At 44.4% G+C, this 27,010-nt stretch overlaps 1 protein-coding gene across 1 annotated transcript in view; it reads left to right on the forward strand.

Annotated features, from left to right (window-relative positions):
- The window catches only part of CPSF7 (cleavage and polyadenylation specific factor 7), a 32,959-nt gene extending 6,278 nt beyond the window's left edge, over window positions 1-26,681 (forward strand). Inside the window, exons 2-9 of the mRNA XM_073657999.1 lie at window positions 5,719-5,925; window positions 9,385-9,488; window positions 16,146-16,291; window positions 17,175-17,604; window positions 19,623-19,738; window positions 19,848-19,995; window positions 20,279-20,419; window positions 25,791-26,681. Of these exons, the coding sequence (XP_073514100.1) occupies window positions 5,719-5,925; window positions 9,385-9,488; window positions 16,146-16,291; window positions 17,175-17,604; window positions 19,623-19,738; window positions 19,848-19,995; window positions 20,279-20,414 (1,287 nt within the window). The 3' untranslated portion in view covers window positions 20,415-20,419; window positions 25,791-26,681. The remainder of the gene's footprint in view (window positions 1-5,718; window positions 5,926-9,384; window positions 9,489-16,145; window positions 16,292-17,174; window positions 17,605-19,622; window positions 19,739-19,847; window positions 19,996-20,278; window positions 20,420-25,790) is intronic.
- Window positions 26,682-27,010: the final 329 nt, after the last annotated feature.

Raw genomic sequence — 27,010 nt, forward strand, 5'->3', positions numbered from 1 at the left:
AATTCTGTTTTCAACAGTCCAGGGGACGCCAAGCAATCCCCGTCTATGTGCTTATAATTCCCCTAAATCTCCGCCTCTCTGCTTAATTATCATATTCCCCCTCCCCTGCACGTCTCCGGATCCTGTGACAGGCCCTGTGCTCCCTGTTGTGCTGTGCATGCGCAAAGTGCCGCTCAGATAGAGCGCGCTTTGCTTCATCCCGGCCCCGTCTCTCCATGCTCTGCGCCACAGGTTTCTATTGCGCAGGCGCCAGGGGGTTACTGTCACTTCCCGGCACCTGCACAATAGAACCCAGAGCACAGGCAGACGGGGCCAGGATGAAGTAAAGCGCGCTCTTGTGAGCGGCACTTTGCGCATGCCCGGGAAGTCAGGGAGCACAGTGCACGTTACAGGGCCCTGTGATGTGAAGAGGAGGAGGGGGGATATGATAATTAAGCAGAGAGGCGGGGATTTAGGGGAATAATAAGCACATAGGTGGGGATTGCTTGGCGTCCCCCAAACGCTAAACCTGTGGAAAAAATAATTGATTAAAGTGCTTTTCTCTGCAATCAAACATCTGCTATGGGCCATACAGGTATGTATACATTTACTTTTCTATACCCTGTATGCCCATAGTAGAGGTCTGATATCGCCCAGGGGGATGACAGATTCACTTTAAAATGGTATCACTTTTGGGTGGTTTCCAACATATAGGACCCCCAAAGTCACTTCAAAACTCAACAGGTCCCTATAAAAATAAGTTTTGTAAATTTCCTTGAAAAAAATGAAAAATTGCTGCTACATTTTTAAACCTTCTAAAATGCGAACAAAATAAAACATTTTACAAATGGTGCTGATGTAAAGCAGACATGAGGGAAATGTTTTATGTATTAATGTTTTTGTGTGGTAGGACTATTGGGATTAAAGGGATCGTCATTCAAAGTTTGAAAATTGCAATTTTTAAAACACTTTTGTCAAATTTCTGATATTTTTTATAAATAAACGCAAAACCGATCAACCTAAATTTACCATTATTATAAAGTATCGTGTCACAAAAACCAGTCTCAAAATCAATGGGATATGTTGAAGCGTTCCAGAGTTATTACTACATAAAGTGACGCTGGTCAGATTTAAAAAAAAATGGTCCGGTCACTAAGGGGTTAAGAAAGTTAGAGACCCTCTTCCTCCAAAGGCTAGCTACAACTTTGTAGCAAACAAAAGGAAACAATCTTTCAAAAACATTTTTGTAGCCATTCAATGATTTTGTGAATACAGCTCCTAGTGTCCCTGGTTGCAGACTACAAGCAAACTTTGTGTAGTGTGATTGTATATAGACAATGGTCAGCTAAGCTGCCTGAACTCCACCGCCGCCTTCATCTCCTGTGTTACACTGGAGCAGACAGTCAGGACAGGTGAGAGATTTGTACTGTTACCTAAACTCCATCCACAGCTGCCAGAAGCTTTGAATCTGTACCAGAATGTCGCCTCCTTGTATGTTCTACCTCACTTTCCTACTATTTTGAATTATAATATAGCAAATTCATTTATTAGTGCCTTTGATCTGTTACTCATTTTTGTGCCCAGTGTCCATAAAAATCTGTAGTTCTTTATAAATAAAGAGAAATACATGGAAATGTCGTGTAGTTGTGTTGTACTTGATGAATGGGTTAATCAGACGGCCTGTAAAGCCAGATTCACTCTGTGCACATTGGTGCAGTGATTGTATATTTTATGTCAAGAAAAGACTTGGACTTCTACTTTTATACTTCTGTGTTTCTTTTGGGTGAATTTAAAGTGTTTTTTACCCCCCAAACTGCAAATAAATCCTGTCTCCTATGGACAGGGGATAACTTGCTAAGTGCTGGAAGTCCAAGCGGTTGAGCCCCCAACGATCACAAAAACTGGGCTCTGCAGAGACCGCTTCAACCTTACTCCATGAATTATATGGGACTGCTGGAGATGGCAGTGTGCTGTACTCCACTTTTTCCAGCAGTCCTATAGACAGTGAGTGGAGCGGAGGCTGAATATGTGCATAGTCACGCTGTTCTCGTGATCGCTGGGTGTGCCGGCGATAAGACTTTTAAGCAAGTTATCCACTGTCCTATGGGTAAGTTGCTATTTTGAGGAAAGACCTTAACCATTTTGCCATACTGTTTTGGAGTGCTGCCCTTTTTATCACTCATTGTTTTAGCTATGCAAATTGTCTCTTCAGAGAGGTAGAGGACTAGAACTCTAGTGTCACCTATGGGAAGCAGCAATCCTACAAGTCAATATCAACTCTCTAACGAGCCTTGTCACATGACTTGGGATAATAGCCAATTTAGCTAAAAATGTTCAAAAACTATTGTGTGAGTCTATTTTCTGCTGGGTACACGCAGCCTTGAAGTAGTCAACAAGTCTCTGTTAACTGATCTGATATTCTAAAGAAACCTTAAAGGGAATGTGTCACCCCCCCACCCCCGGGCGATATCAGACCCCTACTATGGCCATACAGGGTATAGAAAAGTAAATCTATACTTACCTGTATGGCCCATAGCAGAGGTCTGATTGCAGAGAAATCTGGTTTTATAAAGTCTGTTTTCCAGGCTTTGGTTGTACCACAGGAAGAGATGAAGACACAAAACCCACAAAAAATTGTCAGCTGTCTATAAGGTACTGTTCTCCGTTTATGCCACAGATTCCAGGGCAAACTCACAACTGATTTAGATAGGTAAAGACTAGATTTAAGAAGGTTGTGCAGGATTAGAAAAATATGGCTGTTTTCTCCCAACAACAGTGACACACACATCCATGGGTTCTGGTATTGCAGCCAGGTGCTATTGAAGTGAACAAGTCACATTGATCCTTTCCCGACTTCATTGATTCTTCATTGAACTGAAGATCTTATGGGAAGTGCTGAATGATATAGTCATTGACAGCTCTCTGGTTGTTAAAGGGAACCTGTCATCAGAATAACATGGTATTTACTTGCAGCCAGAGTGCTAATCTGCAGGTAAGTACCATCCTAAATATATTTAGCGGTCTAACACAACGTTTGTCTGCAGGGAGAAAATTGTTATATTCCCCCTGCAGACGCTCATTTCCATTCAAGTGAGCTGTGAGCAGTCAGCTCTATCTACACACTTCGGCCCCTGTTAATCAGGACCGGCGTTGGACGAGCGGTGTAAGATTTGTAAAATGCCTCTGCTGCTTGCCACAAACTTGACGAGCGGCAGTCTCATTGCCTCCATCCTTTCCCAGCTTGGCCCATTTTGTAGGAGCTGGAAGAGACTGGCAGGAAAACACAAAAAGTCGCAAAGTTTTGGCGCAGCTCTGAGAATTCTGGCGTGAAAGCTTTGATGAATCAGACCCTTGGCGTGCTGTAATCACGACCTCTGATTCTTCAGAGGCATCTTGCACCAGAGACATGCCCTGTAAGCAGAATGTCACTCAAGGATCAGAGGTGTATTTGCCGTGCTGATTGCTCACAGCCCTTGCGTCGCCCATTTGACCGGAAGCCAGCGGCTGCTGGGAAAATATACCTTAATTTTCTCCCTGCAGCTTAATTTTGTATTAGACTGGCCAATATGTTAAATTACTTGGGTCCAATTATAGAAGTTGTTTCGTTTTTCTTTTATGAAGTGGATCTTTAACAACCAGAATTAGTCACAAGTCATATGGGCTGACCACAAAGGTGGAAACAGCTCAGCGGCAGTCACATCACTCAAGTCCCTATCTCAGGCTGCAGTGTACATCAGAAATAAAGTGTAGAACATCTTTTATATTCTTGTTATATCTGTGTTCATTAATCAGCCATCCACAGGAAAGATGAGTGTATGATTGGATGTGACCACTATGGCCCCCACTTATTCCAAGAACTAGTGTCCGAAAGTGTCCTCTGAAAGAAGCTCACTGCAGCTTTTTTCAGAGGACACTTTCGGACACTAGTTCTAGTTTTCTTGCGCACTACGACACCATTCAAACAGTGGAATTGAGACCCTTGTTTTGGTGTTCGGTGGGCATCCCATCAATTGAAACACGTACAGGCTGCGCTTTCTTCATCTGAATAAACATGAGCATGTTCAAGGTGGGGTTTGGAGAAAAGGCTGTCAGGTGAACTGTTATTTTAGGTGTATGGGTGTCTTGTAGAGGATTTAAAAAAACATGGCTGCTGTCTTCCAAAAACAGTGCAACACTTGAATTTATTAAACCTGAGCTATACTACAGGCCACTTTTTGGCGAGGTCTGGCAGTGTTTTTGGATGAAAGCAAACATGTTTTTTTTAGTCCTTCACTCTTTAAGGCTGGGTTCACAACCCAGTGGGCAAGCTGTACATAGGTATGAGATATTGCTGGCAATATTCAGGGCATCTGGTGCTGGTCTTCTCCACTTATTTTCTTATACAATTACCATTCTCATTTGAACATGCCAATATCCTCACTCTGACATGCCAGGCTTGAAATGCCACTCTCCACAAGGAGAAACGTTACACCTTAGACCCCAGTCCTAAGCCTCTCACCTAGCCAAATCAGATCTCTTGTTTGCACTGAAGAGGAGCAACACCCTGAAACACTGTCTGCAAATTGAGATTCTAGTTTGGCTTATTGCAAGGTTTGATGAAGGCTCCATATTGACTTTTAGGATCACTTCTTCCAATAGGTGACACTAGAGTGGTAGTCCTCTCTGAAGAGTCAATTTGCATATTTAATTTCCCAGAGGAGCATGCATGGCTTTTAAGTCTCCTCACTGTCATGCCAGGCTTGACATGTCACTCTCCACAAGGAGAAACATTATCCCTTAAACAGAGAAGAAACAAATCTCACATGACATGGCCATCTACATCCTAGATTTCAATTAGCCCCTGTAGAGGGAGCTATTGAGCTCTTGGACAGGCACAATATTAAACCAGACCGCCTTCCAGCATGCTGCAAAAAAATGTTCTTGATCTGCCCAATCTTCCCCCATTTCCTCATAGAAAGAAGGGTGTGATATGTGCGAATAAAATATTAACCCTACATGGGCTTTATTTATTAAAAATGGCCTCCAAAATAAAATGGCTGTCAAAAATTAAAGCTGCGCTGTGATTGGTGATTATTGACAAGTTCTGAAAATTTCTGAGAAAACTGTGTGATGACGAAATTGGCTACTGTTACATCAGCCCCCCCAATCTAAATTTCCACTCTGCATTGTTACATAATAGTGCAGATTTGTAATACAGTAATAATATGGGTATTGGTAGCCTTTATTAGAAGAAAGTGGAATCAAATGTAAGCAGTTTACATGACCTACCTTTTACTGCATTTTGTTTTTTATTTTTTTCTTCTTCCTCATACTAAGGCTACGTTCACACATCTGTGAAATAATTTCTGTGTGCTGTCCGATTTTTCTTTTTTTTTTCTCTTTCTAGGACAGCACACGGACCTATAAAGTTTCATGGATCTATACACCTATCCATGAGAATCATGGATCCGAGAGTGAGACTCGAAGAAGTTCTTATTCTGATCTGTTCTTGCGTTCTGTTACTTCGTGCTCAATTTTGAATATATTTTGAATTAAAAAGAAAACATTTCAAGGGTTTTCTTAATTTGGGAAGGAAAACTTCTCTTCAATTGAAAAAAAAAAACCGATGAAGCTAAGATCCCACCGTTTCTGGTCCGTTTCTCATGGATGATAAAATTCGGACAGATGTGTGAATGTAGCCTTATACTCCAATGTTTTTTTTGTTTTTTACAGGATTAATATTGATTTTCTCTTTCCTAGGACTCTGAATTTGCTGCTGAGCAGGCAGATTTGTATGACGATGTCTTGGCAGTTGCATCTCTGGGCTCGTCTCACCATGATGGGAAATCTAATGAGCCGACCTCCCCTGTACAGACCATTGCTGAATCAAAGAAGATACCATCCGTACAGTACACATACAGTAATGCCAGGAAGAAGGCATCTGTATATATCGGAAACTTTACATGGGTGAGATGATTTTTTTTTTATATACTAGTTTGTTATTGCATCCCTTCATTCAAATATTATTGCAGGATTGCTACAGCCACAGGTAATAATGCTGCGTAGGGGAAAAATGCCAATCTTAAAAGTAGTTGTTATTATTATTATTATTATTTATTATTATTATAGCGCCATTTATTCCATGGCGCTTTACATGTGAAAAAGGGGTATACATACAAGAACAATTACAATAATCTTGAACACAATGTGACGGCAACTGGTACAGGAGGAGCGAGGACCCTGCCCGCGAGGGCTCACAATCTACAAGGGATAGGTGAGGGTAGAGCTGGTCGTGCAGCGGTATGGTGGAGCGGTGGTTACTGCAGGTTGTAGGCTTGTCTGAAGAGGTGGGTCTTCAGGCTCCTTTTGAAGGTTTCCACGGTCGACGAGAGTCTGATGTGTTGGTGTAGAGAGTTTGAGTAGGGGGGAAGCACGGGAGAAATCTTGTATGCGATTGTGGGAGGAGGAGATAGGAGGGGAATAGAGAAAGAGATCTTGTGAGGATCGGAGGTTGCGTGCGGGTATGTAACGGGAGACTAGGTCAGAGATATATGGAGGAGATAGGTTGTGAATGGCTTTGTATATCATGGTTAGGGTTTTGAACTGGAGTCTCTGGGTAATGGGGAGCCAGTGAAGAGATTGACAGAGAGAAGAGGCCGGGGAATAGCGGGGGGACAGGGGGATTAGTCGAGCAGCAGAGTTTAGGATGGATTGGAGGGGTGCGAGAGTGTTCGAAGTGAGGCCACAGAGCAGGAGGTTGCAGTAGTCAAGACGGGAGATGATGAGGGCGTGTACTAGTGTTTTTGCAGATTCATGGTTGAGGAATGTGCGGATCCGGGAGATATTTTTGAGTTGGAGTCGGCAGGAAGTGGAAAGGGCTTGGATATGTGGTTTGAAGGAGAGATCAGAGTCCAGGGTTACCCCAAGGCAGCGAGCTTGAGGGACTGAGGAGAGTGGGCAGCCATTGACATTGAATAGATAGGTCAGCTGGGGGGGTTGAATGAGATGGCGGAAAGATGATGAATTCTGTTTTGTCCATGTTAAGTTTTAGAAATCTAGCAGAGAAGAACGATGAAATAGCAGACAGACATTGTGGGATTTTGGTTAGTAAGGAGGTGATATCCAGAGAGGTAGATCTGTGTGTCATCAGCATAGGAAATCCAGGATAGGGCCAAGTCTGTGATGCCGAGAGATGAGAGTTTGTAGTAAGAGGAAATGGTCCACTGTGTCGAAGGCAAATGACAGGTCTAGGAGGAGGAGGACAGAGTAGTGTCGTTTAGATTTGGCGGTTAGTAGGTCGTTGGTGACTTTAGTCAGTGCAGTTTCAGTAGAATGGTGCGGTCGGAAACCAGATTGTAGGCGGTCGAAGAGGGAGCAGGAGGAGAGGTGGGAGGACAACTCAGAATGGACGTGTTGTTCCAGTAGTTTTGAGGCATAGGAGAGAAGTGATATGAGGCGATAGCTAGACAGAGAGGATGGGTGTGATTGAGGCGTGTTTGAAGCATGAGGGGAAGACACCAGTTGTTAGTGACAGGTTGAAGAGGTGGGATGAAGATAGTGGTAAGGTTTGGGATGAGGTGGGACGGGATTGGGTCAAGTTTACAGGTGGTGAGGTGTGATTTGGAGACTAAAGAGGAAAGTTGATTTTCAGAAATAGTGGAGAAGGTGGTTTTGGAGGAAGAGGGTTGAGTAGGTGTGTGGAGGGGCTGTGGGGGCTTTAGGCAAAAGCTTTGTCTGATGGTGTCAATCTTCTGCTTGAAGAATGAGGCTAAAGGCCCCGTCACACTTAGCGACGCTGCAACGATCCCAACAACGATACGACCTGTCAGGGATCGTTGCTGCGTCGCTATGTGGTCGCTGGTGAGCTGTCAAACAGGCAGGCTCACCAACGATCAGGGGAGCAGCAACATCGTGGAAAGAATCTTTCCACGATGTCCTGCTCCGGTTACCAGCCTGCTGCTGAAGCAGGAGCTGGCTGGTAACCATGGTAAACATCGGGTTACTAGGGGCACACGCGCACCTAGTAACACGTTGTTTACCCTGGTTACCACTCTGCTACAGTGAGCGGGAGGTTACCGCTCACTTTAGCAGGCTGGTAACCATGATAAACATCGGGTTACTAGGGGCACACGCGCACCTAGTAACCCGATGTTTACCATGGTTACCACTCTGCTACAGTGAGCGGGAGGTTACAGCTCACTTTAGCAGGCTCGTAACCATGATAAACAACGGGTTACTAGGTGCGCGCGTGCCCCTAGTAACCCGATGTTTATCATGGTTACCAGCCTGATCGCTGCTCCCGCTTGTCACACACAGCGATGTGTGCTGACCAGCGGGAGGGCAACGACCAAAAAATGGTCCAGGACACTTTGCAGCGATCAGCGACCTCACAGCAGGGACCTGATCGCTGCAAAATGCCACACATAGTGACATCGCTGGTGAGGTCGCTGTTGCGTCACCAAAACCGTGACACAGCAGCGATCTCGCTATGTGAGACTGGGGCTTTACTAGGTGTAGGGATTAGGGGTGGTTGGAAAAGGTGAAGGATTAAGGGGGTGAGAGTTAAAACAAACACAAACATTGTTTACTGAGACTTAGTATCCAGTTACCTTCAGTTCCCGTCAATTTCAATTCAGGATTAATTCATGTTTCTCACACTTCAGCAATGGACACTTAAGGTGATGGACACAGACTAAAGTCTGACGCTTCTTTGTTGCTTCTACACAAATTACAAATTGACATTAGTCATTTAATTAACTGATGAAATTTTGAAAGAGAATCTGTCAGCAGAATTCTCTTTCATCAGAGCCAGCGATGGAGCGCACTGTCACTGTGCAATATAAAGAATATTGCACATTGACAAGTTCCTACTGAACATAAGTCGGAATTAACAGTGGACGCATGCTCAGTAGAGCAGGCACTAGTCCAGCCCCTGAAACGGAGGTGATGTTTCGTTTCGCATGTATAAATTAAATAAAGCCATTAGAGTAGAAAGGGAACGTTAGGGCTTTTTTGATTAAAGTATCTTAGAAAAGCAGTTAGATTACATTAAATGGACATTTAGGATTAAATCAATGTTAATTTCAGACCACCCTTTTAAGGACTCTAAGGGAACAGCGGGTTATGGTCTGATTACACTGCATTTGACCCCTGTGGATCTGAAGGATGACAAAGGTGTCATTTTGGAAACCATATAACTACCATGTAGCAACCATAAAGTCTATTCAGCCAAAGGACAATGTGTTGGTGGTATTAGGGCCTAGGACTAAAAACTGGTAAGGGAATATGGCTAGATGGTTGCATTTTTTTCTGGTAAAATAAGGTGTTGATTGCCACTGGGGTCACATTCTGAGTGTTTCTCATAAGCAATGTTAGATTAAATTTGTACTTGATGGTATTTGCGCTTTCATTTTTTTCATTTAACAGTGGACGACAGATCAGCAGCTCCTTGCCGCCATTCGCTCTGTCGGCGTCCATGACCCCGTGGAACTGAAGTTTGCAGAAAATCGAGCAAATGGAAAATCAAAAGGGTGAGAATGAGGACGCCTTACATGTTTAAACCCTGGTGCAATCAAAGTACATTTTGTAACATTCACAAATAAGTTTCTATACTTTAATGTGTAGGTCCTCGTAGACCTGTCAATGGAAAAAAACCTTCCTTATATCAGGGAATTGCTTTAATAGTAGTTCTCTAATATGACATTGTTACCCTCCATCATAGCTGCACATACACTGCTGGTAGACAGGTTGTGTCCAGGACTACAAGGAATTCTTGACATTCAAGATGGGCCTGGTGAGAATGAAGTGACTTTCCTGTCCTTGGCAAAACATTAATCCTACAGTTCTTGTGCTTAGCTAGAAAAATAAGGCGGCAACAAGTCTGCAGAAATCCCTCACAGATGTCACTAGAAAGAAGCGCTCAATTGCCTAATTACTATATGGTGTTTAAGCCTGCTTATAAAATTAGCAAAATGGAAGTGTTTACCTAGAAGTAGTATGGGCCAAATTTATGAAATAAAATGAGATGATTGTGTACACTCGCCTAAAGATAACAGGCATACACTCTTCAAGAAACAGCACTAAATTCATCAACTACCTTCTCCACTTTGGTGTAAAAATACGACAGTTTTAGGAAACGTGGGCTAAATGTTTACTTGAAAGAAAGAATAATTAGTCAATTACTGCCCCTGTCTGCCAGGGTAGGATGGTACAACTATGGGGCTGATTCATTAAAACCGGCATTGTACACGCCAGTCATAATTAAGGGCCGTAGTGGAGTAACTTGTGCCTAATTCATTGAGAGGCGCACACCACTTAATGAATTGGTCACATCTTACGAGTACCACGTGTCTTCGCCAGAGGTGTACTCCAGTGAGGGACTAGAGTGCACTTCTGGCGTAATTTACACCACTAAAGGGGTGTAACTTTTCAGAAATTTGATGGCCTTGCGTAGCCACATTCTATCCTTCCCATGCACAGACCATTTTGTTAATGCTGACCAGGACGCCAAACTTTCGATGCCAGTTCTGGTGTAAACACCGTAATGGACAGGGCCACGTAACCTAGACACTTATGAAAAATGAGGCTAAGTGGGCAGAAACAGCCCTCATTGCCTGTATCAACCAGTCAAAATTGGCCATCATTTCCTAAACCGCTATGAGAAAATGAAAGTTGCAATGTGATAGACCAATCACAACACCGCTTGCATTTTCTCACCGAAGTTTAAAGAGTAACTGTCATTTTAATTCTTATTTCATAAATCAATAGTACATGTGAAAATAAGCAACATGTATCATATCTTATCAGAGAAATCTGCTTCTTTTTTTGTCAGAATTGATCATTCATTATCAAAATTCTCAATTCTGAGGTAAAATCTGTATTCGGTGAAGACAGACTTTCCCCATTACTGAGATTGGAGATGGCGGCTGCTACTGATAAGATTCTATGTAGATAGGAGGAGGGAGGAGCTCTGCCTCTAGTTCCTCCCATCTACATAGAATTGTATTCATAGCAGCTGCCATCTCCAATCTCAGTAATGCGGAAAGTCTGTCTTCAACGAATACAGATTTTACCTCAGAATTGAGAATTTTGGTAATGACTAGTGATGAGCGAGCACTAAAATGCTCGGGTGCTCAAAGCTCTGGTCGAGCATATTGGAATACTCGGGTGCTCGACCCGAGCAACGAGCCCAAAGTAAGTCTATGCGAAACTCGAGCATTTTTCTGGTGGTCCTCCCCCCTGCGGTCTGCAGAAGGTCAAAAATTTCCCAAATCGATGGGAACTGTGCTCAATTAAACGTCAGGCAGGCAGAATATATAGGTTGACAGGCAGGCAGGGTATATAGGAGGGTGCATGAAAAACATAGCAGGGCACTTGGAACACACTAGTGCCCTCTGATTTTCATGCACCCGTCTCTTTAAAAAAGCCAGCCGGCAATTCAGCAGCGGCATACACCGGTACCCGACAATTTAGAACAGAAAGAATAGAGCATCACACATAGATTAGATAGATAGAAACATGTCAGTCACATACCGTATTTTTCGGACCATAAGACTCACTTTTTTCTTCCAAAATTTTGGAGGAAAATGGGGGGTGCGTCTTATAGTCCGAATGTTGGGGGGGGTGTGTATTTATGTGTGGTGTGGGGGGAGCGGTATCGGTGGAGGAGCAGGGTACAGGAGGCAGCAGCCGCCTGCTGCAGCCTACACTGTCCCCGCTGCTAAAGAAAATTAATATTCGCTGCTCCCCACACCCATGGGGCGTGGGGAGCACTGAACATTCATGCTCCTTAATAGCGGTATACAGTGTAGCCGCACTGCGGCTGCTGTTGCTGCCGGCTATCTCCTGTGCCCGCTGTTAAAGGTCATGAATATTCAACCTCTCTCCACGCCCACGGCGTGGGGAGGGGGTGAATATTCATGCCCTTTAATGAGCGCGCACAGGAGATAGCCGGCAGCAGCAGGAGCCGCGCTGCGGCTACACTGTGTGCCGGCTATGAAGGAGAGTGAAGTCACTGCTCCCCGCGCACACAGACCCGGCGTGGGGAGCAGTGACTTCCGGCAGCTGTTCTCTCCTTGTGAGCCGCGCATGGCAGTGACGTCATACGCAGCTCACATGGAGAGATCAGTGCAGGCAGACAGGACGCAGCGCTGGAGGAGAGAAGAAAGGTGAGTAGGAGTGTTTATTTTTTTTTTGAATGTGCAGCATGATGGGAATTAGGGGTGTCATGCATACTAGGACAGGGATTAGGGGTGCCATGCATACCAGGACAGGGATTAGGGGTGCCAAGCTGGCCCTAAAGGCTTCCCTATATTGTTGTGTCCGGCCAGGTACAAATAGGCAGCTGGTGGTTGGGGGCATCCCGTTCCTGCCTGCTGTACCTGGCTGGACACATTAATAGGGCGAAGCCCCACGTCAATTTTTTTTAAATTATTTCATGAAATAATTTAAAAAAATTGACATGGGGCTTCGCCCTATTTTTGTGCCCAGCCAGGGACAACTAGGCAGCTGGGGGCTGGAATCCGCAGCGCAGGGAGGCCCAAGCTTTCTGGACCCCCCCCCCCCCCCCCCGCTGCAAATTTCAGTCCGCAGCCACCCCAGAAAATGGCTTTGTTCATAGAAGCGCCATCTTCTGGCGCTTTACCCAACTCATCCAGGGCCCTGGTGCGGTGCCTCACTGGGTAATAAAGGGGTTAGGGCCAGCTTGGTATTATCAGCTGGCCATAAGCCTGAAATTCATGGGGTCATGCCAATATTAGACATGACAGCCATGAATTTCTAGTAAAGTATTTAAAAAAAAACACAACACCCAGAATAAAGTCCTTTAATTGAAATAAACACACAATTCTTTAATGTTCTAAATTAAACCATACTTACCATCACGCCCATTCCAGCTGAAGCCAATGTCTTCTGCAATAAAAGTAAAATAATAAACCAACCTCATCCTTACCTTTCCATGGTTCCCAGGACAGCTTCAGCTCTGCTACATTCACATGACAGGCTGGATAGCAGCCGAAAGCTGCCATCCTGCTTGCCATGCCGCAGACACTGAGAAGCGCAGGCATGCTTGCGCTCCTCAGTGTCTGGCTGTGACGCCATCCAGATGAGCCGAGTTCATGTCCAATGAACTCAGCTCACCTCATTCAGCTCACCTCATGCACGTCACTGACAGCGTGGGAGAATTCTCCTGCGCTTGCGGTGACATGACATGAACTCTGCTCATCTGGATGCTGTCACAGCCAGACACTGAGGAGCGCAAGCATGCCTGTGCTTCTCAGTGTCTGCGGCATGGCAAGCTGGATGGCAGCTTTCAGCTGCGATCCAGCCTGTCATGTGAATGCAGCATTGCTGGAGCCGTCCTGGGAACCATGGAAAGGTAAGAATGAGGTTGGTTTATTATTTTATTTTTATTGCAGGAGATTGTTGTGCTTCAGCTGGAATGGGCGTGATGGTAAGTATGGTTTAATTTAGAACATTAAAGAATTGTGTGTTTACTTCAATTAAAGGACTTTATTCTGGGTGTTTGTGTTTTTTTTTAACTTTGACTATGGGGTTAGTAATGGGGGTGTCTTATAGACGCCTCTCCATTACTAACTTGGGCTTGATGTCAGCTGGCATTATAAGCTGACATCAACTCCAGCCCTATTACCCCACTGCCACCGCTACAGGGCAGTGGGAAGAGCGAGGCTAAGTGCCAGAATTGGTGCATCCATAGGATGCACCATTTCTGGGGCGGCTGACGGCTGGTGTTTCTAGCCTGGGAGGGGGCCAATATTCATGGCACCCTTCCTGGGCTATTAATATCAGCCTCCAGCTGTCTGCCTAGCCTTTGCTAGCTATTAAAATAGGGGGGACCCCACGTCATTTTTATTTGGGGTCCCCCATTTTATTAGCTGGTAAAGGCTAGGTATTCAGCTGGGGGCTGATATTAGTAGCCTGGGAAGCTCCGTGGGTATTACCCCCTTCCCAGGCTTCAAACATCTGCCCCAGCCGTCTGCTTAACCTCCGCTAGAGACTAAAATTACGGGGAACCCCACGCCAATTTTTGTTTTTAAATAAATCCTTTATTTTAACACTAAATTACAAATACAGCAACCAACACTGTCACTGTACTTCATATATATGTGACTGACATGTTTCTGTCTATCTAATCTATGTGTGATTCTCTATTCTTTCTGTTCTAAATTGTATATGCCGCTGCTGAATTGCCGGCTTTTCATGTTTCACTGTTGGCACTGTTCCCATCGATTTGGGCAATCACTGTAATGCCACAACCACCATGGCTGTGACATTACAGTGAGTGGCAGACAATCCCTGCATGATTGGTGCTCTAAATAGCGCCAAACATGCAAGATGGGGACCCGAGCTCCCGCCCGAGCATCTCGAAAGTACTCGGCGAGCTCCGAGCATTTCGAGCAGTGAGATGCTCGGGCGAGTACCGAGCAGTGGCGAGCATGCTCGCTCATCACTAGTAATGACTGATCAGTTCTGAGAGAAAGAAGCAGATTTCTCTGATAAGATATATTACAAAGTTGCTTATTTTCACACTATTTTCATAATATTGATTTATGAAATAAAAATTAAAACAACCGTTATACTTTAAGGAATAAAAACCTATTTCTATTCGGTTCCTATGGGTAACGAGGCTTGTTTCTCGGTTATACACTTTTGAGAAATGAGCCCAAAGGATTTTTAACAGAGAAACAGGCCTTGTTGCCCATAGCAACCAATCAGATATCCGCCTTTATTTCCTAAACTGCTGTGAGAAAATGAAAGCTGTCCTTGTGGCAGATCTGTTTGCTGTGGACATCAAATCCAGTTTCTGGTGTCATTTCTTAGGTGCCTGATAAAGAAACCAATCACAGCATTATTAATTTTTGATTTGTTGCTATGGGCAACAAGGCGTGTTTCTGACAAATGGAGGAACCCTGTCCTGTGCAGTGACAGATCACACTTTGCTATCTGGCGTCTGACGGAGGAGTCTGGGTTTGGTGAATGCCAGGACGTTACCTCCTGATTGCACTGTGCCAAGTGTAAAGATTAGTGGAGGAAGGATAATAATGTGGTTGTTTTTCAGGGCATGGCCTCTTAGTTCCAGTGAAGGGAAACTTTAGTGCTTCAGCATACAAGACATTTTGGACAATTGTAGTTTCCGATTTTGGGGGAGCACTTTTGAGAAGGCCCTTTTCTGTTCCCCATGGCTGTGCTCCAGTGCACAAGGTCCAGAAGGACATGGTTGGGGGAGTTGGGTGCAGAAGAACATGACCGGCCACGTAAAGCTCTGACCACAACACCTTTGGGATGAATGAGAATAGCCTGCAAATCCGGCCTCTCCTCCAACATCAGGGTCTGACCTCGCAAAGGCAAAAATTCCCACAGACTCCTCCAAAATCTTGTAGAAAATCTTCCCAGTAGAGAGGAAGCTGTTCTATCTGCAAAGGAGAAAACTATCTCTATATTAATGTCTATGAACGTAGAATGGGAGGTCAGAAAAGCTCCCGTAGGTGTAATTTGTAGGAGTCCCAATAATTTTTTCTATATACTATATATCCTATTAGGGGACCATATCTATGAGCCAGAGGTGCTTGTATGGCCGTGTTAATGGTGGGTCATTCACTTTATGGCTGGTATTTAATACTATGTTTTCCATGCTGGCTTTAAGTATCTGAAAAGTATCTGAAGAGCTTGTGATCACAACCCCTTTACCTACAGCATTTGCAGTGCACAGCTCTTTCTCTGCAAAATTAAATATATTTGGACAATACGGCTGTGTTAACAAGCTCTAAGTTTTCATTCAAGCGTCATTAAACGCTTGAGGCAGTGTATATATTTTTTTAGCCTTCCAAAATCAATCTGTAGATTTCAACTAAAGTGTTTTCGTTTTTGTGTTTAATTGTGCTTTAAGGCAATTGAACACAGAGGAAGCAATGTTCCTTTATCCTTCTCAAGCAAGAGCCTATGAATAAAGTGCCCAGTGAGAAGTGCAAAGGAAACCCTCTTCCCCTTGCCTGACTTCGGTCTGGAAGCCACACAGAGTTTCCTATTTCTGAACTCTTTTCGAGGTATGGAAACGAGAACCCATACGTTTGTGAATGTTACCAAATGCTTCCTCACATAAGAGCATAATGCACAGCTTTGTCATAGACTTTACCCTGTGTGCACTATTGCTAACGGTCCCTGTAACGTAGGTATGCTGAGGTGGTCGTTTCTTCTGAAGCCTCTTTGGGTCACGTTTTGGAGCACTTGCCTGCAAAGAAAGTAAATGGAAAGAAGCTTGATGTTCGACTGGCCAACAGGCAGAACCTATCATTCTTTGAGGCAATTGCACGAAAAAGTAAGAACATATGCATTTCCTTACAAAGCAAAAAAATAGTGGTCTTGGATTAAGTTTTGAGTATTCTGATAAATAGTCACTTCTTTGTCATTGTAGTTCCACATAATAGTTGAAAGTGGTTATCTTGTATTAGCCAGACATCACCTATCCACAGGATGTGCGATAACTAGTGATGAGCGAGCATGCTCGTTTAACTCTTTGAACGAGCACGCTTGGGTACTTACCGAGTAGTTTCGGCATGCTCGGCATCTAGGTTTGATCTGCCGCGGCTGCATGTGTCGCGGCTGTTAGACAGCTGTGACACATGCAGGGATTCCCTGGCAAACAGGCAATCCCTGCATGTGTCACAGCTGTCTAACTGCGACACATGCAGCCGTAGCGGATCAAACCTAGATGCCGAGCATGCCGAAACAGCTTGGCCAGTACCCGAGCGTGCTCGTTTAAAGGGTTAAACGAGCACGCTCGCTCAACACTAGTAATAACTTATTGATTGGTGAGTGTCCGCTAGCAGGGTACGGCATTATCAGCAAAATGGGGACTTTTAGCCCTGTTCCAAAATAGAGCAGCAGGTCAGACGCTTGATTCATTCACCGTTAGGCTGCTTGTAGAAGCAGAGCGCAGCGCTCCACAGCCCCATGGGGAATGAATGTAGTGGTGGTCCAGCCATTTCTAACTGGGATAAAAGTTTCCTGTTCCACTGATCGGTCCAGATCCCAACTTGTTTTAACTGGACTACCCCTTTAAGGTGGTATTAACCAATGAACACTTCTCTTCAAAAAAATAAAATAAAATAGGATTTTCATGTTTTAGGGACAACTGGTCAGGCTAAGGGTCTTTAACATAAATTAATTTAATAAGGGATCTACTATCTTATTTTTTACAGCGGAGGGTGTCTCTAATTCAAAGGACTCTGTGGATCCTGCTGATGGCTTCTTTAGCCCGACTGAGCCTGCTGTGTCATTACCACGGATAGAGACTCCCAAAAATGTTCTCCCATACTTTGCAAGGCCACCATTCATGGAAAACAATTCCCGTGTCCCTCTTATGAGCATCCCTCATCCCCCAATGTCCGTTCCTCCACCTCTTTCATCTGCCTTGCCAGGTGTATACCGTGCGCCTCCAATTCCTCCTCTGCACTACTCTCACCTTATGCCCCCACCCCCAAGGCTGCCACCTCCACTAGGCATGCCTCCTCCAGGCGGTGTGCCTCCAGCTCTTCACTTAAACCCTGCATTTTTTCCTCCACCAAATTCCATGGTTGGTCCCCCACCTGATCCATACAAGATGATTTCCAATCCATATCTACAAGGACGGTAAGTGTAAAATACACTGAATATCAGATGTTATGCAAAGCTGTATGTGCATTATGTCATAGACTCAACCTGTCCCTCCTGTCTTGCATTCTAATCTTCCAATCTCCTTTGTGTTAAAAAACAAACTGTGCTGTACTCGCACGTCCCAGGTCCATTGCTGAATCTCTGCTGCTGCTTCCGGTGTGTGGTAGCAGCTCTTTTGCTTTTGCTGTGCTGTCAACATGACGTCAGCGCTGCAGACAACAACTAACACCAAGGCAGCGTCAAAGACTCAGCATTGGACCCTGGGTGTGTGAGTTTAGCTTCATTTTTATACAATAAACTGCACCTGGAGACACAACTTCCCTGAAAATTGAGAAACTCCTTTAGGGTATGTGCACACGATGCAGAAATGAAGCAGAAAATTTCTGCATCATTTCTGCATCTCCCTGGCAGAAAAAACGCATGCAGATTGTGCATGCGTTTTTCCTGCAGAATACATGCGGATCCACATGCAGATTCACATGCGTTTCCGCATGCAGATTGACAAGCGCTTTCCAGGCGATGTTAGCATCACCTGGAAAGTGCTTGATAACTAGGTCACACTATATAAATCCATGCAAACAGCATGGATTTATATAGTGTGACCCGAGAGAGTGTATATACTTACCTCCGATGGCCCGCGCTGTCCTGCTCAATCTGTTCTCCCTCGCCGGCAACTTTGAATTGAAAGACCTGCCGACGTCAGCGTCACGTGACCCGTCACATGACTCTGACGTCACCGCAGGTCCTACAACTCACTGCAAGTGCCGGGAACCAAGCGGGAGCGCTGCGCGGGCCGACAGAAGGTAAGAATACATTTATTTTTTATTTTATTCTTCTTTTTACAGCTTTTTTAATGGTACCTGGGTGTGGATGAGACTCTCCTCTCCTCCACACCCGGGTACCATCCGCACATTAGAACGCACCAATTACGCAAGTACAAATGCTGTCTTGCGGAATTGGCGCGTTCTAATGCAAGTCAGTGGCGGCGAAATCGCCGCGTTTCCGCAAAATTAATTGACATGCTGCGGATTTTTGACCGCAGCGTTAACGCTGCGGAAAAATCCGCATCATGGGCACAGCACATGCGGATTTCCATTGGGGAACATTGCTGCCCTTCTACCATGCGTTTTTCATGCGTTTCCGCGGCGTTTACGCAACTGCAAAAACGCCGCGGAAACGCATGAAATACGCATCGTGTGAACACAGCCTTAATCTACTAAAGAGGACAATAGCTGCTTCTAAATGTTTTTAATCTAAGATTCTCACTACTTACACAGCTCACAGCAGACCTCCTCCTGCAGCTCCATAATACACAGGAATCCATCTTACATGTTCATACAGCACTATGTTAAGTATGAAGCCCACATAAAGTTTCCCCACACACAGCTCTCAAGATAGTGAGACAGTGGAGAGCCCAACTTTAGCCTCCCCCTATGAAAGGGCTCACATTGTTGTCTCTAAATTGTGGGCAGCATAAATCGGAGCCTGGCTGCATGATTGCAACCAGGTATATTTTTCTCTGAAAAGCTCTCGACTCTTCCAAGCGCTGCTGCTGGTGATTGACAGGTCTCTTCCTCTGCAAACACAAGGGAAAGACCTGTTAATCAACTAGAGCCGTGCTGGGAAGAGCCATCTGGGGGCAGGGCCGGACTAGTTTCATCTCTGTTTATGGTAAATTGGATCTTTAAAATATATATCTGTTCTCTGAAATGCCAGAGAATTTCACAAAAAAAATTTCATGCACGCAGCCGGGCTCTGAGGGGCGCAGCCGGGCTCTGAGGGGCGCAACCCATGGTTTGGGCAGCAGTAATCAGATGACAGCTTCTTTTTACATAATATGGCTGACATGAATGTTGCACAATCTGTCTAGGTTATACTTTTTATCCTCTATGGACATAAAAAAGAGCTATTTCCTATTGCTTATCCTCTGGAATTTAGTAAAAATAGTGCTGCTAATTCTTTGATTTTTTTTTTTTCTTTTATAATGTTTTTAGGGACATGAAACTCCACCAACCCCCTGTCAGTGAAGCAGAATTTGAAGAGTTAATGAACAGAAACCGAGCGATATCAAGGAGCGCTCTTTCCAATGCAGTTTGTGGAGCAACGTCGGGTATGAATTCATTTTCTCCCTTAGTTTCCGATCTTTTTGCAGTGTTTGTGTTTTGTCATAGATTTGCTTTCCCCTATAGTAATTGACATTTTATATTTTTTCCTTGCAGGAGATTATGCAAATGCCATAAAAACCCTAGAGACGGCTATTGCAGTTATCAAGGAGTCTCGTGTAGCCAATGATGATCGATGTCGTGTCCTCCTGACCTCCCTCAGAGATTGCCTACATGGAATACAGGACAAGGCCAACTCTTCCAGGTAAGCAATGTGCGCTTATTCCATCGTCCACTGGGCTATCACAGACCACATTTTATGGTTGCTTGAGTATCTGGAGACCCAGAGTTCTAGCTATCTAGCAATCCTGCTGGTTTACTGGTTTAGTTACTGTATTTGAGCATTTTTATAAAATTATTAATTGGGACTTTGTGGCAAAAGAGGGACTGCGAAAATCAACATCTTTGTTGTATGGGTTGCATGTGACAATACAAACAAGACCTTATCCGCCATCTCATTTGACACAACTGACATATTACTTCTATAGGAAGCGACATCGCTCCAGAGAGAGATCACCTAGCCGGTCACGGGAAGGCAGCAGTCGACGTCACAGAGACCCACATGAAGATCGATCAGATGATTATTATCATGACCGGCATCGTGACAAAGATCGTCATCGTTAGTACAGGTAATAGTAGAGGGAGGTATTGCTGAAAGATTTTTATATATATATATATATATATATATAGATAGATAGATATAATATACAGTACAGACCAAAAGTTTGGAAACACCTTCTCATTAAAAGATTTTTCTGTATTTTCTTGACTTTGAAAATTGTACATTCACACTGAAGGCATCAAAACTATGAATTAACACATGTGGAATTATATACTTAAAAAAGTGTGAAACAACTGAAAATATGTCTTATATTCTAGGTTCTTCAAAGTAGCCACCTTTTGCTTTGATGACTGCTTTGCAAACTCTTGGCATTCTCTTGATGAGCTTCAAGAGGTAGTCACCGGAAATGGTTTTCACTTCACAGGTGTGCCCTGTCAGGTTTAATAAGTGGGATTTCTTGCCTTATAAATGGGGTTGGGACCATCAGTTGTGTTGTGCAGAAGTCTGGTGGATACACAGCTGATAGTCCTACTGAATAGACTGTTAGAATTTGTATTATGGCAAGTAAAAAGCAGCTAAGTAAAGAAAAACGAGTGGCCATCATTACTTTAAGAAATGAAGGCCAGTCAGTCCAAAAAATTGGGAAAACTTTGAATGTGTCCCCAAGTGCAGTTGCAAAAACCATCAATAGCTACAAAGAAACTGGTTCACATGAGGACCGCCCCAGGAAAGGAAGACCAAGAGTCACCTCTGCTTCTGAGGATAAGTTTATCCGAGTCACCAGCCTCAGAAATCGCAGGTTAACAGCAGCTCAGATTAGAGACCAGGTCAATGCCACACATAGTTCTAGCAGCAGACACATCTCTACAACAACTGTTAAGAGGAGACTTTGTGCAGCAGGCCTTCATGGTGAAATAGCTGCTAGGAAATCACTGCTAAGGACAGGCAACAAGCAGAAGAGACTTGTTTGGGCTAAAGAACACAAGGAATGGACATTAGACCAGTGGAAATCTGTGCTTTGGTCTGATGAGTCCAAATTTGAGAACTTTGGTTCCAACCACCGTGTCTTTGTGCGACGCAGAAAAGGTGAACGGATGGACTCTACATGCCTGGTTCCCACCATGAAGCATGGAGGAGGAGGTGTGATGGTGTGGGAGTGCTTTGCTGGTGACACTGTTGGGGATTTATTCAAAATTGAAGGCATATTGAACCAGCATGGCTACCACAGCATCTTGCAGCGGCATGCTATTCCATCCGGTTTGCGTTTAGTTGGATCATCATTTATTTTTCAACAGGACAATGACCCCAAACACACCTCCAGGCTGTGTAAGGGCTATTTGACCAAGAAGGAGAGTGATGGGGTGCTACGCCAGATGACCTGGCCTCCAGTCACCAGACCTGAACCCAATCGAGATGGTTTGGGGGTGAGCTGGATCGCAGAGTGAAGGCAAAAGGGCCAACAAGTGCTAAGCATCTCTGGGAACTCCTTCAAGATTGTTGGAAGACCATTTCCGGTGACTACCTCTTGAAGCTCATCAAGAGAATGCCAAGAGTGTGCAAAGCAGTCATCAAAGCAAAAGGTGGCTACTTTGAAATACTGCTCAAAAAAATAAAGGGAGCACTTAAACAGCAGATTATAACTCCCAAGTAAATCAAACTTCTGTGAAATCAAACTGTCCACTTAGAAAGCAACACTGATTGACAATCAATTTCACATGCTGTTGTGCAAATGGAATAGCCAATAGATGGAAAATATTGGCAATTATCAAGACACCCTCAAAAAAGGAGTGGTTTTGCAGGTGGGGACCACAGACCACATCTCAGTACCAATGCTTTCTGGCTGATGTTTTGGTCACTTTTGAATGTTGGTTGTGCTCTCACGCTCGTGGTAGCATGAGACGGACTCTACAGCCCACAGAAGTTGCTCAGGTAGTGCAGCTCATCCAGGATGGCACATCAATGTGAGCTGTGGCAAGAAGGTTTGCTGTGTCTTTCAGCGTAGTGTCCAGAGGCTGGAGGCGCTACCAGGGGACAGGCCAGTACACCAGGAGACATGAAGGGGGCTGTAGGAGGGCAACAACCCATCAGCAGGACTGCTACCCCTGCCTTTGTGCAAGGAGGAACAGGAGGAGCACTGCCAGAGCCCTGCAAAATGACCTCCAGCAGGCCACAAATGTGCATGTGTCTGCACAAACGGTTAGAAACCGACTCCATGAGGGTGGTATGAGGGCCCGACGTCCACAGATGGGGGTTGTGCTCACAGCCCAACACCGTGCAGGATGCTTTGCATTTGCCACAGAACACCAGGATTGGCTAAGTCGCCACTGGCGCCCTGTGCTCTTCACAGATGAAAGCAGGTTCACACTGAGCACATGTGACAGACGTGACAGAGTCTGGAGATGCCGTGGAGAGCGATCTGCTGCCTGCAACATCCTTCAGCATGACCGGTTTGGCAGTGGGTCAGTAATGGTGTGGGGTGGCATTTATTTGGAGGGCCGCACAGCCCTCCATGTGCTCGCCAGAGGTAGCCTGACTGCCATTAGGTACCGAGATGAGATCCTTAGACCCCTTGTGGGACCATATGCTTGTGCAGTTGACCCTGGGTTCCTCCTAATGCAGGAGAATGCCAGACCTCATGTGGCTGGAGTGTGTCAGCAGTTCCTGCAAGATGAAGGCATTGAAGCTATGGACTGGCCCGCCCGTTCCCCCAGACCTGAATCCGATTGAGCACATCTGGGACATCACGTCTCGCTCCATCCACCAACGTCACGTTGCACCACAGACTGTCCAGGAGTTGGCGGATGCTTTAGTCCAGGTCTGGGAGGAGATCCCACAGGAGACCATCCGCACCCTCATCAGGAGCATGCCCAGGCGTTGTAGGGAGGTCATACAGGCACGTGGAGGCCACACACAATACTGAGCCTCATTTTGACTTGTTTTAAGGACATTACATCAAAGTTGGATCAGCCTGTAGTGTGTTTTTCCACTTTAATTTTGGGGGTGACTCCAAATCCAGGCCTCCATTGGTTAATAAATGTGATTTCCATTGATGATTTTTGTGTGATTTTGTTGTCAACACATTCAACTTTGTACAGAACAAAGTATTCAATGAGAATATTTCATTCATTCAGATCTAGGATGTGTTATTTGAGTGTTCCCTTTATTTTTTTGGGCAGTGTATATATATGTTAATGTATGTATATAAACGGATAAGGAAAGAAGAAAGGCAGCACTCACCAAATCCAGAAGATAAAATTGTCCTTTATTGCTGCCTTTCTTCTTTCCTTATCCATTGATATCAGTAATGTCTTGGTAACTGCACCACCGCTAAAGAATCCCTGAGTACTGCAACTGAGATGAAGGGTGGGTCTTGAATGCATTGGTTATTAGGCGTGGTGCTGGAGTGCTTTTTCTTTCTGTGTATGTGTGTATGTACAGTACAGACCAAAAGTTTGGACACACCTTTTCATTTAAAGTGTTTTTTTTTTTTTTTTTTTGTATTTTCATGACTATGAAAATTGTACATTCGCACTGAAGACATCAATACTATGAATTAACACATGTGGAATTATATACTTAACAAAAAAGTGTGAAACAACTGAAAATATGTCTTATATTCTAGGTTCTTCAAAGTAGCCACCTTTTGCTTTGATGACTGCTTTGCACACTCTTGGCATTCTCTTGATGAGCTTCAAGAGGTAGTCACCGGAAATGGTCTTCCAACAATCTTGAAGGAGTTCCCAGAGATGCTTAGCACTTGTTGGCCCTTTTGCCTTCACTCTGCGGTGCAGCTCACCCCAAACCATCTCAATTGGGTTCAGGTCTGGTGACTGTGGAGGCCAGGTCATCTGGCGTAGCACCCCATCACTCTCCTTCTTGGTCACATAGCCCTTACACAGCCTGGTGGTGTGTTTTGGGTCATTGTCCTGTTGAAAAATAAATGATGGTCCAACTAAACGCAAACCGGATGGAATAGCATGCCGCTGCAAGATGCTGTGGTAGCCATGCTGGTTCAGTATGCCTTCAATTTTGAATAAATCCCCAACATTATCACCAGCAAAGCACCCCCACACCATCACACCTCCTCCTCCATGCTTCACGGTGGGAACCTGGCATGTAGAGTCCATCTGTTCACCTTTTCTGCGTCGCACAAAGACACGGTGGTTGGAACCAAAGATCTCAAATTTGGACTCATCAGACCAAAGCACAGATTTCCACTGGTCTAATGTCCATTCCTTGTGTTCTTTAGCCCAAACAAGTCTCTTCTGCTTGTTGACTGTCCTTAGCAGTGGTTTCCTAGCAGCTATTTTACCATGAAGGCCTGCTGCACAAAGTCTCCTCTTAACAGATGTTGAAGAGATGTGTCTGCTGCTAGAACTCTGTGTGGCATTGACCTGGTCTCTAATCTGAGCTGCTGTTAACCTGCGATTTCTGAGGCTGGTGACTCTGATAAACTTATCCTCAGAAGCAGAGGTGACTCTTGGTCTTCCTTTCCTGGGGCGGTCCTCATGTGAGCCAGTTTCTTTGTAGCGCTTGATGGTTTTTGCAACTGCACTTGGGGACACTTTCAAAGTTTTCCCAATTTTTCGGACTGACTGACCTTCATTTCTTAAAGTAATGATGGCCACTCATTTTTCTTTACTTAGAATTTGTATTATGGCAAGAAAAAAGCAGCTAACAGTCTATTCAGTAGGACTATCGGCTGTGTATCCACCAGACTTCTGCACAACACAACTGATGGTCCCAACCCCATTTATAAGGCAAGAAATCCCACTTATTAAACCTGACAGGGCACACCTGTGAAGTGAAAACCATTTCCGGTGACTACCTCTTGAAGCTCATCAAGAGAATGCCAAGAGTGTGCAAAGCAGTCATCAAAGCAAAAGGTGGCTACTTTGAAGAACCTAGAATATAAGACATATTCTCAGTTGTTTCACACTTTTTTGTTAAGTATATAATTCCACATGTGTTAATTCATAGTTTTGATGCCTTCAGTGTGAATGTACAATTTTCAAAGTCATGAAAATACAGAAAAATCTTTAAATGAGAAGGTGTGTCCAAACTGTTGGTCTGTACTGTATATCTATCAATTTGCACACTGATCTACTCAACTTCTGGATTTGTTTCTACACATTCTGGATTTGTTTCTAGTCTTTATTTTCCCTGAAACTGAGAAATAAAAACAGTATGTTTTATTCCGTTCTGCAGCCACTATCCCATTATGTGGTCAGTTTAACATGCTCAAACTGGTGAAAAATCCTCTTTAGTCTGAACTGGGCTTCTATAGGTTTAATCACGTGGCGACATAGAATTCTCCCTTTCTGTGTCCAGCGTTGTGGATAGGGCCTCTTTGATCATGGCATAAGGGGTTAATTTCTCCAATTTATTTAGCCTGTAGTAAAGAACTATGTAACAAGCAATGCTCTTTTTTTTTCCAGGTTTCCAGGATGATGCACAGATTTTTTTTTTTCTTTTTAATAAGAGGGACAATTTTGTTGCTGTGACCTACAGCTGATGCTTGACCCTCCAGCTTCAAATTGTTGCACCCCTTCCCTGGGATTTATTCCATTTCATGCAGGGACCATCATGTCTCCATTACGAAGCACAGCTCTCTCCATCCGTTCCCAAATCAACACATCTGCCCCGGAAACTCAGAAGACACAGCCGCTCGTCTGTGCAGGCCGTTCTGTCTGTTTCCCAAGATGAATCTTTTTTGCTTTGGAAATTTTTCCATGGTTTCACCAGACAATAATTAATTTCTTTCTACTCCTCCATGTGTTTTCTCGTTGTTCTTGTTGCAGTTCTGTTCATATAGAGATTATTTATCTAAAGTGGATCTAACTTCTATTCAGTGACACGTGTAACTTCCATCTCTGTCCTGTAAGTGCACTGACATAATACCGCCTGTTTTGATCCCCTTCCCCCTTTTGTCTCATGGTTGCCAGAATGGGTGAGGTGTGCTGGAAAATGCTGCAGAATGTGTTGTATAAGACGACGACTCAGTGTTGAGGGGAACTGGAGAACTGAACTAACTCCCTGTCCCATCCTCTTAATACCATAGTGTTTAGGTTGTATGGAGGGAGTGCATTAACCTGGTTGGATATGAGATAGGTGAGTTCAGTGCTTGGCCTAAAAAATTATAATTTTTTTTTTATTAAAAAAATAAAACTGTATCAAGACTTTTAGTTGCGCATCTACAGTGGGATATTGTAGCTTACAAGGCACCATTTAATACCCTTGCCTTACAGCAGTGGGGAATCCATCCCTTCCACCAAACATTCATTATCTCTATCTGGGAATTGTGAATAAACTTGATAACGTTGTCAATATTTTACATGAGTCGTCTTCTTTTTCATTATATTAAGATAGTATAATGTGCTGAATGTAGAAAAGAAAGCACCACACAAATCAAGATTATATAGGACTCATGGATAGTGATGGGCGAGAATGCTCGCTACTCGAGTTTGCATCGAGTGCTCAGGTTACACACTGACGATTGTGGGTGCTCAAGCGACTTTCTCGAGTCCTTGCCCCGCATGTTTCGCGGCCGGTTAGCCAAAAAAAACCATGCAGGGATTGCCTGCCAAACATGGGCAAGCCCTGCATGTTTTATGGCTGTTTAATAGCCGCGAAACATGCGGGGCAGGTACTCGAGCAC

The sequence above is a fragment of the Phyllobates terribilis genome, unplaced genomic scaffold (genome assembly GCF_046119375.1).
Source record: "Phyllobates terribilis strain yellow unplaced genomic scaffold, ASM4611937v1 Scaffold_13__5_contigs__length_258822181, whole genome shotgun sequence".
NCBI lineage: Eukaryota > Metazoa > Chordata > Amphibia > Anura > Dendrobatidae > Phyllobates > Phyllobates terribilis.